Raw genomic sequence first — 15,401 nt, forward strand, 5'->3', positions numbered from 1 at the left:
TTCTTCTTCTTCTTCTTCTTCTTCTTCTTCTTCTTCTTCTTCTTCTTCTTCTTCTTCTTCTTCTTCTTCTTCTTCCTTCTTCTTCCTCTCCTCCTTCTCCTTCTCCTTCTCTTTCTCCCTCTCCTTCTCCTTCTCCTTTTCCTCCTACTCTTCTTTTTTTCTTCTCTTCCTCTTTCTCTTCTCTTCTCTTCTCTTCTCTTCTCTTCTTTCTCTTCTCTTCTCTTCTCTTCTCTTCTCTTCTCTTCTCTTCTCTTCTCTTCTCAGTTTCTTAATTGGCTAAGAAAACCTCCAGCCACAAAATATTAATCCCATCCCCTAAACATAGAACTGACTTCAAATAATCCTTGAGTACTCGTTCATTCTTTCTTTGCTACCCATTTTGTACTTTCCCAAACATTATGTGACCATCCTTTGTCATCTATCCTTGCTTGTTTTTCATTTCCATTTACCTATTCAGTAATGTATGTGTCATACAGTGTCTCACTATGTAGCTTGCACTCTTAGTGATCCTACTATTTTCAGCCTTCGAAGTGCTTGGATTATAGGCATGCTTCAACATACCAGAGTATGTCTGCCCGGAGGTCAGACCTGTGCAGCAAGTGTTACAACGGATTAAACCTTGGTCACTGAGCTTGGCTAAACAGGCACTTAGTGTGCTGAGCTATCTCGCCAGCCCTTCCACTTATTTTTGTTTTGTACACTATCTTTCCTAAATTTCCCAGTCCCACACTCATACAGAGAAAAGCAAAACACTCTACCAAGGGGAAAAACAGCTGGCATATGCACTCCAAGTTTAGCTAGCACTGTTTCATTGCTATACAATTTTCTCTTATGAACTAAATACAAATCAATAGTTTTCACTTTGTCAGTTTCTTAATTGTGCTTGATGTTGTGAAGGCTAAGTGTACTACTTTAGCTAAGACATCCTGTCTGTTGTAATGAGTTGTTCTCCCTTCTGGAATGATTCTGGGATGTTCTGGGATAATATCCTCACACAGCCCGGTAACAGAGAACTGAGAATGAAGCAAAACCAATGCTAATATCACATGTGTAACCAATGGGAAAGCTAGGATAGACACAAACAAAGAAATTTCTCCACACAGAACACATCCCTGAAGAACCCTTTTTCTAGAGAGATCTTGCTACTAGATATATGGTCACCTAATGTAAAATTCCACAATGATCATTACACAAAACAAAATAAAAATCTCTTGAAACATAAATGACAAGGTGAACAATCAAAATGTAATCTCATTTTGTATCTCTAAATTCCATAGATTTTAGAGATAATGGCATCTGTAGAGAGGAAAAAACCCCTAAATCTCTGTGCATATAGAGGAAATCAGCTCTGAAATAGTCTTGCATGTTTATTTTTTATTTTTTGTGTTTTAGGGAGGGGTCTACAGTGTTTTCAGGGTCTTATTACTAGATCAGACTCATAATGATCCACCTATTTATAGCCTGCCAAGAGCTGAGATTCCAGGTGTGTGCTACAACGTCCACTCTAGTCTTGCATGCTAAAAACGGATATGACATCCATAATGAAGGCATTGGTCATCATATGTAGAGAAGACATAGACAAAAAATAGAGGAAAATGGGAATGAACCCTATAGGAAGACATAGAATACATAAAATAAGTTTAAAGAGATATCTAGGATATTAAAAACTCCATTAAAACCTGGCAAACAAGATAAAGTTTCACATCTGGAAGACAAGAATTTGGCTAATTATTATAAAAATAAAGATTCCTTAAAATTAACAGAGAGAAGGAAATAATTCAATAACTTCAATATAATTCAAAGAAAACCATATAAGATGGATAGGTAGCAATGAAAAAATTGAAGTGAAAAGTTATGACAGAAATAGAAGAAAATGTCCAAAGCATGGGAAAAAAATCTGATAAAAACATAAGTGAAGCATAGATAACTCTTATTAACCATAACCAAAAACATCTGCACCCACAAATGTAATAAATAAGATGCCATAAATTAAAAACAAAAAGACATCTTTTGGAGAAAAGAAATGAATCAACTTAAATGAAAACCCCTTAAGATCATGGACAAATTCTCAATACAAGTACTCAGGTCAAGAAGATTTTGAAGGGAGGAATAACATGTTCCTTAAGAAAGCAACTTTCAAACCAGATTGATGTATCCTTCCAAACTGTCTTTCAGAATAAACAGAGAAGTAAGAAACTTCTATGACAAAGAACACCTGAAGGAATTCATGACTACTGATTCAACACTATAAGGAGTACTGAAAGTATTGTAGAAAGAGATTCAGATGAGTATGTTTCAAGAACAGAAGAAAGAATATATCAGGCAGGGCAATAGAAAAAGTAAAGTGAAAATGCAGAGAACCAACAGAAGAAAAATAATATGAAAAGGAGATGCCAATACATATCTATTATAACCATTCATATAAATGGCTCATACTCTCCCACTAGAAAAGGTGGATTGGGAGAATGGATCAAAAGATAAGCTCCAAAACTATTGTGTGTAAGTGTAACATATTTAAAACAAAAAGAATCTCACAGATAGAAAGACAAGGTGTAGTAAAATTACTGTATGGAACAGAATTGCAGAAAAGGGCAGGGATAGCTATTCTGTTTTAGATAATATGGACTTCAACCCAAGAATGCTTAAAAAGCACTACTTACTTGTTAATGGAGATGTCTAAGAGGAGGGGATGACCATCATAAATATGTGTGCAGCAAATACAGGAGCACACAAATATATAAGACAAATATTATTAGACAGGAAAAATCAAAAAGCAACAACACATTTAGTATCTCACTGACACAAAGTGATCAACTACAGAGAAATATTAGCAAAAGAACAGCAGAACTAAACCAAATCTGTGAACAAACATATTGTGTGCTCTTATGGAGCATTCAAATGAAGAATATCGGATTACATATTTTTATTAGATGCACATGGGACATGCTATAAAACAGACCATATGCACTAAATCGTAGAATATTAAATAAATATAAAGAATTGACATTATCCAATGCATGTTAACTGACCATAGTGCAAGGAAATTCAAAATTGACAAAAGAAATCACAAAACTTCATAAACCGATAGAAATTAATTAACACTCACCAGAAAAACCAAGAGATCACAGATGAAATTAAAGAAGAAATAAAACTGTATATAGAATCAAAAAAATGCAAATACAGCAGAGTAGAATTTTGTGAAGCACCATGAAAGCATTTCTCAGAGGCAAATTTATAATAGTGAATTCTCACATCAGTAAAACAGAACAATTAAAAATTAAGAATCTCATTTAAGCTTCTAGACAAGGAAGAACAAGATAAGTCAAAAGTCCATTGAAGGACAGAGGGAATTATGAAAATCATAGTAAAATTAATACAATAGTGACAAAGAAAACAATGCGATGAATTAATGAATTCATGTTTTGAAAGAATGAATGAAATTGGTTCAGTCCTAGTCAGCATGGTGAACAAATAGAAAAGAAAACTGAAATTCAGGCAATGAACAATAAAAAGAGTGACATCACTGTGGAAACAGAGATCATCAATACCTACTTTGAAAATCGTTCCTGGAATAGAATGGAAAACAGAGAGGCAAAGAATAGATTCCTAAATGAATTACCAAAGATTAGTCAGGAAGATATAATTTTTTGGAATAATCAATTATTACTTAATTGTATAAACAATAATTAAAAACATAGCAGCAAAGAAAGCCCCAAGTCCTGATGGATTCATTACTGAATTCTACAAAAAATTAAGAGATCATCTAAGGTGAATATTCCTCCAACTCTTTAACGTAAATGATATAAAAATTTTCCTAACTCAGTTTTGGAGACAAATATTACCTTGCTAAAAGAACTAGAAAAAGACTCAACCAGAAAGAGGAACTACAGGCCAATTTTCATAATGAACATAGATGCAAAAATCCTCAATAAAATAGTAGCAAAGAGAATACAGCAAATTGTTAAGAAGATTATATGCTATCACCAAGTGAGATTCATCCCAAGAATGCAAAGATGGTTCAGCATGTGTAAATCAATGAATATAGTACATACACCATATTAACAGTTCCAGTATAAAAACACACTCTTCTCAATTGATGGAGATAAAGCCTTTAATATAGTTCAACACATGTTAATGCTAAAAAACCCTAGAGAAAATTGGGATTCATGGTCTATACCTGAGCCAAATAAAAGCCATTTATGACTACCAAGAGCCAATATTGTCCTAAAATGATACATAATGAAAACTCTAAAATTAGTAAAAAGATAAGGATGTCCATTGTCACCACTCCTATTCCATAGTTGGTTTGGAAACACTGCAATAACAATCAGAAAAGAGGAGGAAACGAAAGGAATAAATATAGGAAAGATAGAAAGTAAATTATCATTAGTCAAGGTCTTGTGATACTCTCCACAGAGTACCCCAAAAACTCCACACAAAGACTTATACATTTAACAACCGAATTCAATAGCATAGTTGGATCTAACGTCAAAAATTCAGAAATCAATAGCATTGCTGTATGTGAATATCAAATTCAGTGAGAGACCAAGTATGGAAACTACACCATTCACAGTAGCATGCTAAAAATTGAAATAGAGAGGTATGAAACTAACAAAACAGTAAAATATATATACATTGCAAATCACAGTACTCTATGAAAGTATCTTGAAAATGATATAAGAAAATAAAAATATATCCCCTATTCATGATTATGAAGAACCAACATCATGAAAATGGTTATAATCTCAAAACTGTTATAGAGATTGAATGCAATCCCTATAATAATAGCATTATCATACCTCTCTGATGCTAGAAAACATTTGGATAATGCATTTGGAAACAGAAGAGATGTAGAATACCATTAAAGGGAATATGTATACATGTATATTTAATGATATACATGTAAGGATACAGATCTATATAAAGAAACATCTAAGTATATCTTGTGTTTATATAAAACATAATTAAGGTTATTGTATTACTCATTTTTATTAGATCATCTAAATGAATGGTTTATGCTTATATTATGTGATCAATTTTTCATGCATATATCAAGTAATGAGATACTACTTTGATAACATCATTAATTATATTAATCATTTATATTCCCTTAGTGTATTGTGTGTAGTTTTTATCTCTTTAAAATAAAAAACAATGAATATTAATGTTCACTTCTTCAATTTCTACACATGATTATTGCATGAGTAAAATTTTTTGGGGAAAACCTACGAAGATATTCAGTTTCTTTTGATTAAGTGTAGCATGATTGGGTAACTCCTTGGTAACATGATTGGGTAACATACCTTGGTAACTCCTTTGTAACATGATTGGGTAACATACCTTGGTAACTCCTGTGGCCCATTCTATGATATCCTCAGATAAAGCCATTTTCTGACCATGTGAAGTATGAGAAGAAAATGTGCCTAGTTTGGCCATAAGTCTAAGGCCTTCTGGAAAATTCCAAAAATTGAGAATATTATACTGTGAGTCCAATTTTCTTCTGTCATCTATGTTCACTTTGTCCCCAGCACGGTTGCTAAATTGGACATTCTTCAGAAAGCGATGCAGCTGAAAGAAACACATCGTTTTAGGTGTACCGAGCTCCAAGAGAAAGACAGAAAATACCGGTGGAAGAAAGTTTCTAAGAGTATTTGTTTCTATACATTTGAAACAACTTTAACACTGAGATCTATTAAACTGTAAAACATGAATGACTGCGGACTACATTATCACCATGTTCCAGAAAGATCAGTTTCAGCAAAAACATATTCTTTGCAAGCCCATTTAAGTGAGATAAACAGTTGGGTTAGGGCAAAACATCAGCTGCAGAATCAGTTAAAACACACAACATTCATTTTGTTCTGCCTATTCCAACACTATTTACCATAAAGCGAGTTTATCAGTATCCGAAGATTCTGAAGAATTGAACAAAATTTAATTATTTGCAATGTCAAGTTTAACTCAATTTACTGTTATAAGTAAGTACAGGTTGTCTGGTTATCTTTTAAGAAAATTATAAAACACCTTTACATGGCTAAGGAATTGATATCCAATTTGCAGAAGCAACAAGCAGGCGTTCTCTTTCCTCTTCCTGGCCACGGGCTCCTTCATTGAAGATCATCTCAACATAGTTAAAAAATTTCCTCCTTAATATTGCCTATGATACACATTGCTTCAGATTTTGTACAAATGACGCTGCCATGCTTGGGTGAAATTCATGGGAAAACTTGAGAGAGATACCGAGATAAAACTGCCTGCCATGCAAGGGAAGACATTACCTGCCAGGGGGAAAACATCATTATTTTTGCATGTCTCCTTGGATGTGTTATCACTCCTTCAAAAACCATCTCATGGAGAGCATGGGCTACAGCATACACAGCATTGTACATATTGTAACTCCTATCACTCATAACTGTGTCAAAACGATTCGGAGGCAACCAAGCCAGAGAAGCATTAGGAATACAGTTGATCAAAGCACAGTCAGACTCAGAGAATGAGCAATCAAAATTCTTGGACCAGTACATAAAGAGGTAAGTGTCTTCTGGGTATTTGAAAGGGGTAGCTGCCTGGACAAAAGATTTGAACCCTGAAATCTCTTCATGGTGGTGTGCAAAAACCAAAATCCCATGGAATGGGTCCAGTATAAAATCTCTTCCAGTCAGATCAGCATGCCATCGTGAGTTTGAAACCCAGATTTTCCATGTCACTAAGTTTTGTGCAATGTTGTAGTTTACGTCATTTGCACTATCAGTATCATAGTAAATGACCACCACATTGGCAGATATTGTATCCGCGGTCAGGATATCATGTTTCTTCATGGCTGACATATATGACACAGCCGCAGTTGACAACATTTTCACAAAGGCTACACAGACTCTGTTTTTGTCCATCTCAGCTCTTATATCTGAGAGAAACTGAAGACCCTTATGGCCTTCTGTAATAAGAAGACCCACCCAAGTCCAGTGGAAATGAAGCATCAAGGACACCATGGCAAGGGCCAAGTAAGTGTCCTTTGGGGCCACCTGATGGAGAGAACGATACTGGCCACTGTCAGTCAGTGTAGGGTCAAATGAGCCAAAGGTAACCTTAAACAGAAAAAAAATGTTAATCACTGAAGTATTGATCAATATTGAAATCCTGAGATATGTAACTGAAGAATTTCCATGAGTTATACAGTTAGACACATATTCTTTCCTCCTTATAAACACCTCATGCATCAAGGGATTTTTAAACAATGAGTGAATATTTTCAGTCATGTTGGATATATAGTTTGTATCTTCATTTTTGATAGAAAAATTGAAGAGAAGAAATCCTGTGTAATCCACTAAGTGTCTGTGTGCTGACTCTGGTACATTACACACTGGGAGAAATGCTCATCCCTGCCCCCTTTTTAACTCTTTATACTGCGGGAAGTTGAAACAGCAATATTGTACTTCTTGCATTTTCACCCTCACCTGTGGAAATTTGTAGAGTTCCATCAGTGGTCCAACCTGAGCTGAGGTTCCCCATGACAATTCTGTCAGTACTGCTGCACACTTGCTTTCTGTCCCACACATGTAATTAGGGGTCTTATGTTGACCTGTGAGCAAAATGAATGAATTCTCCAGAATCCTCCAATGACTGTAAAGGAAACTGTGGAACTCATATCCCAGAGAAATGTTAGGTAAAAGATGAGGATTCCTGTTGATCTCTTCTATGGCAAAAATGAAGGCCAGGTAGTTCTGGTAGTTGTTGGGTGCGAGCCTGCACAGGGAACACAGAAATGTTTAGGGGAAGGGCCCAATCAATGGTCATATTCCAATCTAAGCTAGCACCAATTAAGGACTGAATGCCTATGTTCTTTCCACATACTATATAATTCAAACCGAAGTATGAATATGATGGTGTTAGGGAACTGAATTTTTAAAATGTAATTAGATTTAGATGAATCAGTGGAGTGCATTTCTAATGGAGGAGATAGTGGTCTTAGAGAATTCTCGGAGTAGTTGCTTCATCTTTTGCGTCATTTATTATACAGTTAATATGATCTTGGTATATATGTAGAGAATAAATTTTAAGTACAGAAGTATATTACATAGATGTTTATGAAATGTAATATTTTAAAATATCCTGTTTGGAAGAATCAAATAGTATATGTATTGATGTATATATAGTATCAATATTAACATGCATCCATTTATATTTAAATTCTTTATTTTAGGAAAAAGACGTTTCCTTAATGTTATTATTAAATTTCCTTCACACAAAATTTCTATCCACATTCGTGAATGTGAAGAAATAATAGGTTGTTTGATGCATCAATCTACTTAATTTAACTTAATTTAGTTATTAGGTAATATAAATTATGGCAGTGCATAATATTGCATCTAAGAAAATACATAATTGCTTTGATAAAAAAAGATAAAATTAAAGAAAAATTGAAATTCTAAGTCCAAGCATAGAGTCTCCTTAAAGATTATTTTGCTGAGTTTACACACTTACACTATTTACATGGCAGTGGAATACCCATTTCTGACAAAACTAAACATTAAAGGGGATACAAATGAAGGATCATTTTGCATCTGAATATACAAAATAGGATAGATATACAGCTACTTTCTCTTAATTCAATGAGATCAAGTATTAGTACTAATAGTATTTGGGCAGGATAACATGCCTTCGTCTTGTACTATGTATAACCACTACAAAGACAACCATATGCAATGTATTATTTATTGAAACTGTCTTACTAATCGCTTTTGAAACTGTCTCATTGCTATTTGTTTCTCAGTAAAATTAATATAAAGAGTTTGTTGAAGAATAAAGCAGTGAGTCACAATGCAGCTGAGTGAGGTTCAGAAATACAAGTCCATGCTCAGTCCCAGGATTCATGGTCCAGAGAATTTCGCCTCCTTTTCCTATGTAGCAATTTCTGTAAGGTAACCTGAATTTACTATCGACAAAGTGCAATCTGCTTTGAGTGTTGTGGCACGAAGTTTCTTACAGAAACTGTATATGAAGAGAATTTTCATTGACAAAATTGTCAATGGAAGACTTCTTTGTTAGCATCAGAGTTAATTAGTATTGCTCTGGAGTTTCTGAGCCACGGTAACCATTCAGCAAGTTAGGAGTGAGTGAAAGATTTGGACCAACTAGTAAGCATGAATATCCCATTAGGAATAAGAGCTCTCACCTAAAAGTAAAATGAAATTCGGGGACTGTGCCAAACAAAGCCTAAGTAAATGAAAAGAAATATTTCTAATATAAAATTGGTAAGTGAAATTCCTTTGAGAACAACATATAGTATAGCATCAGCTTTAACAAAACAAACAATAAGACATTTTAAAACTCTAAAATTCTAGTAAAGAGACAAAAGCACTAAAATATTTTGTAAAGGTTAATTTTTAAAATTTTAATCAAGTTTGGCACCACTAATAAACATTGAAGGAAGAGAGAAGTTTTATATCAGATACAAAACTATACAAGTGCTCTGAAATTTGCAAAATCTGTGGAAGCAGTGAAACTGAGAACCTGAAAGAAGTCCGTTATTTAGAGCAAAGGCAAGTAATAGATGCATTAGTGTGACATACTACAAAAAAATAACATCTGTGTGTATCTGTCTATCATCTATCTATCTATCTATCTATCTATCTATCTATCTATGTATCTATCTATCTATCTATCATCTATCTACATGTCTATATATCTCTCTATATATCTGTCTCCATGTATCTATCTTGATCTCTCTGATTATCATCTATCTTTTAAACATATTTAATTGAAATTCATTGAATATTAAATTAGGTTATTCACAGTGTAAACTATTTTAAAACTAAAGTTAATAGATAGAAAGATAAATAGATGGATGATTGATAGATACACACAGATGTTACTTTTTTGTAGTGTGTCACACTAATGCATCTATTAGTTGCCTTTTCTCTGAATAAAGTTAAGTGAATGCACACATGTATGGGAAAAAATTTCAGAGATACTAAATACTTGTTTAGAATCTAAATTAATAAACAGCACAAAAGTATATTATTGGCACTGCATTTGAATATCTGAATAGAAGTTCCTTCATTTTTCCTTCTCATTTTAGCAAGAATCCAAATTCCCTTCTGAGGCCCTACATTCTTGCTCCTGATGAATACATCAGCCTGGAAAAAATAACACCTCATAATTGCAAGTGTGTTCCTTTCAGCCACAGATAGAGCTCACAGTTTATGGGCCACAAAAGCACTTGATTCTCTGAGCACAAGTCAGGACAGCAGAGCACAATAGAAGAGTTGGTAGCTCATCCTGTCATCCTAGGAACATAAGTAAATCCTACCTCCTTGAACTATTATTGTATTCTGATAATGCCTTGTACCTGATACAGCTTCTCACTCTCCACTGTACTCAGATGATGGCAGATTGTCCTGGGATCTCTTTAGTTATTATTCTATGAAGCAGTAGCTAGACTCCCTCACTGTCCCTCTACATGCTGCTAGTTAGCATGAAATGCACACTAGCCCATTCATTAATAAGAATCTGCCCACCCACCAAAAAAACCACCTTTCAGTGCATTCTATCCTGTGGGCTATGTCCCCCCAAAAATACAATCCTTCTTACAATCTTCAATATGTGTCACGAGTTATTAATCCTCTCCCAAGGATAAGGAGATTTTGAGCACAGTTCTGAGTCCCTCAAAAACGTTCTCGTCTGTCACCCAGAAAAAAACACTAAGTAGTCATTGTCAGAATTACAGCTCTATATAGTAAGCACTTATTTATTTATTAATTAATTTGGTTGTTTATTTATTTATTGTGGTACTGGGGATTGAACTCAGGACCTTGAGCTTGCCAGACAAGCACTTATTCTACTGAGCTGTCTACCCAGCCCTGTGAGAACATATTTAAAAACACACATTTTATTTTATTTTATTCTATTTTATTTGTGGCCAGCTCAGCCCACCCTGGGGTTTGCGATAGTGTGGCATGTGGTGCCGGGGATCAAACCATGGTCCCTGCGCTTTTGCCTAAGCTTGCCTAAGCAGGTGCTTTAGACCACTGTGCTAGCTGGCTTGCCCCCAAAACCAAAAATTTTAGATAAATGATATAAGAAAAACACACATTTAGGGTACAATGACAAATGCTGGCAAGGTCATCTGTTCAATAGTCTGAAGCATAATAAACTTTTGAGCCCAGAACTTTGCTGGCAGTATAGTCAGAACAGTAATCTCTGTCTCAAAACCTATGTAAGCATAAGAATTATGTCTTCAAATAAAAGTAAACCCCTGTACATTATAAGGACTATGAATATGACAGACATCATCTGCTGAAAAAAAAGGCCTAGGTTACTTGATCTGCAGTTTCTGCTCCTAAATAGAGTGCAGATTTAAAGGGACCAGTCACAGCTGCGGAACTCACTGGCCTAGTTTCATAAATCATGAAAGCATCTACCACCAAAGTAAAAGAAATAAAAGTTTAATAAACTATGAGTATGTAGCACACACAGACATGGAAGAAAGAGAAAGGGCAGATAAAGTTACATCACCAGGTCTGAAGAGCTTCTACATCTGTAGTTTCAATTCCAGTGCTGAGTATCCTTTTATGTGGTTTTTGGAGTTCTGATTGGTAGAGGCCTTGGAAGAGTATCATCTCTACGGATGGAATTTCAAAGTCCCAAAACTTTGGGACTTTTTTGAGCCCCATTAAATACCATTTGATACTGGAGGGGCAGCAGGCCAACTTAGTGCATGAGCAGAAGCAGGGTGTGTGAAGCTTCCAAGATTTGTCCAGTTACCAGAAGCAACAAATATCTGTCTCTTCCAGACAGGTAAGTAAAATACTAGTTGGGAACTGGACAGGATAGCAGTAAGTTTCTGCTCTCTTCTATAAGACTCAGGCAATGACTGCACAAATGACATCTCTTTTTCTCACAATATCACAAGTCATATGCTAGAGCTTTCTGATCCTGAATTATTACTTATCTATATGTTTTACATCGCACATGATAAGATAGCTTCTGAATAGAGAAAAGTTATACACGTTGAACTAAAGAAGAATTGCATTGCAAGGTTAAGATTCACAAATGATTTTTCCCTTTTTCTGTGGCCACCTTGAAGCTCCAGGAGTCCTGGAGCAGCCTTAAGTTCATTTGAAATAGCAACTATATATTTACAGGAAGATGTTCCTTCTCGTAGAAGTGATTAAATGGCTGAAGACAGTGTGTAAGAATGTACAGAGTTTTGTGCATATTTAGAAAAGCATAAGCCACATTGCCAGTTAAACAGAAGACCCAATGCTGTTATGGTCTACTGGACTATTTTGAATATTTTGCTGAGTTTACACACCTATAATATTCAATAACGGAACTTCGAAAAAATATGGCATACAGATGAATGCCCATTTTGTATCTGTGTATTCAAAGTGGTTAGGATAGATATATAGTTGCATTCTCTTAATGAATAGAATGATTTGTTTTAATGGTGTTTGTAAATAGGATCACAAGTCCGCATCTTGTACAGCAAGTGACCACTAAGAAGAATATATGCAGTGTGTTATATGTTGAAACTGTACATCCGATTTGATTTGAAACTGTCTCATTGCTGTTTATCAATAAAATTTTGAAAAATAAATAAATAAATAGATATTATTCAGCTTTTTAAAAAAAGAAAAGCATAAGCCAAACTTTAATCAACTTATGGAGTATTTGACAATAGCCATTTATCTTTCAACTCAATCCAAGGAGTTCAACTGAAATGAATGCCATGATTTATTGCCAGGCAATGACATCTATGTCAGAGAAAAGACATGAACCATGGAATATGGTGGAGAGAGAGGTCTTTCTCAGGTTTTAAAAGTGAGTACAAGAAGCTAGGAACACAAACAAAGAAAAAGAATATACTGTACCATATTCAAAAGTATAATAAGAGGGATGTGATACCTTATAGGGAGGTCTGTTTTCCACAACTGTTTGGCAGGACAGGATAGCACAATAGAGAATACTTATACACCTGTGTGAAGATCACTAGCCATTATTCCTCCTAACATTCAGAAGAAAACAATTAAATGAAGAAAAACACTTACGGCATGTAATAAAATTCTTTTAGAGGTTCTATACCAAAGGTACCAGTGTAGTATATATAGAAATAAAGAGACAGGAAACACCCAATCACCACGTCTCCATCCTTGTGCACACTGGTGCTCCTTTGGTGAAGGCAGGCTTCATTATCCAAAGTACTCAATAAGTCCAGAAGCTGCAGGAGAAGAAAGATAAAAATCAAAGGGAACATCCTAAATGCACATGTAAAGCTTTAGGTTGAGTTAAGAGGAACCTTGTTTTGAGTCACTTAAATAAATATTTTGTGTGCTGTGTGTTTCAGAATGACACTGCTTCTCACTCAGGGGCATGTTCTGTTGCTTTCGCTCTCATTGTCTGTGCCTGCCCCATGTCCCTGGGGAAGTTTGCCACCAGTTTTGCCTTGGGATCTACATCTGTGGTCTGGAGTCCAGTAGAAAAACAGAAGACATAAATTATGATTGATTGGCAATTTCTCCACCTGAAGCCAGCATGACTTAATCGAGGTCCACTGCTAGCAATATCCCAGAGGCCACCTCCACCTGGGCAGATATGATCCAGTTCTTTTCCAATAAGCCAGTGGCATGGATGCCATTAGAGTTGTTGCTAATAGATTGCACTAGAGGGTTTAATATTAGGTATGTTTTGAAACAGTCCTTAAATTCTCAAGGTCAGCCAAAAATATTGGACATTGTGCTTTCTAAGTGGAAAATTATTAGCTATCACCTGAAAAGTCGATAATCAAAATTTGCAGCCACAGACTTTGCCTATTTAATTGTTCTCTGAGTACCAGTTCCAGGCAATGGAACCCATATCTACCCATGCTCTCCATTGCTTGTTGTACAAATAAAAGTTAGCTAGTAACTGAGGGGTGAAGAAGCAGAATATCCATTTTCATCAATTTCTGAAGGATTTTTGTATTAAATATAATCTTTCTTTCTTTATTTCTATTTTTTACAGAACCTGGTATCGAACTCAGACCCTAGCACTTGCCAGGCAAGCTCTTATTCTACTAAGCCATCTCCTCAACACTAATATTCCTTATTTAATATTTGTATGCTTGACATATATCTGCATTTCTACAATTTCAAATGAGTAACTTTATAAATTTTCACTCAAATATATTTCAAGTTCCAGGCTGTTGGAGGACAAATTTTTAAAATGCTACATTCTAAATAACAATTAAGTTTTGTAGCCCTTTGAACATATTTAAGCATGAATTTATTAATTTAATTGAACAGGACGTTTCAAATATTAAATGAAAGTGTGTAACCTCAACTAACTGAAAAGCAATTGGGTTGATTCCTAAATATGGAGATAGACATGGAAATGTAGAGTTCTGTATAAGTCTGGTATTTATATCTAAATGCATTTAAAATTATAATCTTATGAATGAAAAATGCAGAATAAATCTAGATTTGGGGTTAAAGATATTTGTCCATTTGTGAATGTGCATGTATTTGCATATATGTATCAGAAAACATTCCAGGAGGATTTCTGGTTGTTCTGTATATCTTGTTTGAAACTTTCAATAAAGAGTCCCCTTCAGATATATTCTGTCCTCCTTGACAGAATGTATAAATTAAGTCTTGATAAGCATAATTGGCTAAAATATGCTTTAAATAATTAAGTTGAGTTTGATTAAATTTGCATATTTTCATGTGAGAAATATTTACTGAATTAATAAATGCATATGAAGAGAAAGATTTTTAAGAAACCTGACTGATTGATTTTTGATTCAAGATTGTTTTTGCAATGTTGGAATTTTAACAAGTGTCCTTGTGGTTGCTACAAAATTGTTCTATTTCTGATACATAGCTCTATACTTAAAAGACTTTTTAATTCATATTAATAAGAAAGAAGATAAAATAGCAATGAAGCAGTTTCAAAACAGATGAATAGGGAAGCTACAATAATTAAATCATTGCCTATTGTTCTCTTCCAAGTAGTTATTCATTTTTTATAGCAAGAAAAAATTTTTTGCCATAAGTTTATTGACAAACAAATAGCAATGAGACAGTTTCAAATCAAATTGGTAGGACAGTTTCAACAATTAACACACTGCATACAATCTTCTTAGTGGTTAATTGCTGTACAAGATGCGGACTCCATTTCCTATTTACAAACACCATTAGAGCAAATCATTCTATTCGTTAAGAGAATGCAACTATATATCTATCCTAACCATTTTGAATGCACAGATACAAAATGGACATTAATCTGTATACCCTTTTTTGTTAAGTTCCGTTATTTGAATATTAAAGGTGTGTAAACTCAGCAAAATATTCTAAAAGAGTCCAGTAGCCCATAATAGTATTGGGTCTTCCGCTTAACTGGCAATGTCAGAAATTGTTGACCTG

The 15,401-nt window shown here is 34.6% G+C and overlaps 1 protein-coding gene across 1 annotated transcript in view; it reads right to left on the minus strand.

Annotated features, from left to right (window-relative positions):
* The window catches only part of LOC101579922 (vomeronasal type-2 receptor 116-like), a 39,010-nt gene that overhangs the window by 13,468 nt on the left and 10,141 nt on the right, over nt 1–15,401 (minus strand). Inside the window, exons 2-5 of the mRNA XM_004644956.2 lie at nt 13,050–13,219; nt 7,455–7,743; nt 6,279–7,085; nt 5,341–5,568 (exon numbers count right to left, since the gene is read on the minus strand). Of these exons, the coding sequence (XP_004645013.2) occupies nt 5,341–5,568; nt 6,279–7,085; nt 7,455–7,743; nt 13,050–13,219 (1,494 nt within the window). The remainder of the gene's footprint in view (nt 1–5,340; nt 5,569–6,278; nt 7,086–7,454; nt 7,744–13,049; nt 13,220–15,401) is intronic.

The sequence above is a fragment of the Octodon degus genome, unplaced genomic scaffold (assembly GCF_000260255.1).
Source record: "Octodon degus isolate 3935 unplaced genomic scaffold, OctDeg1.0 scaffold00214, whole genome shotgun sequence".
Classification (NCBI taxonomy): domain Eukaryota; kingdom Metazoa; phylum Chordata; class Mammalia; order Rodentia; family Octodontidae; genus Octodon; species Octodon degus.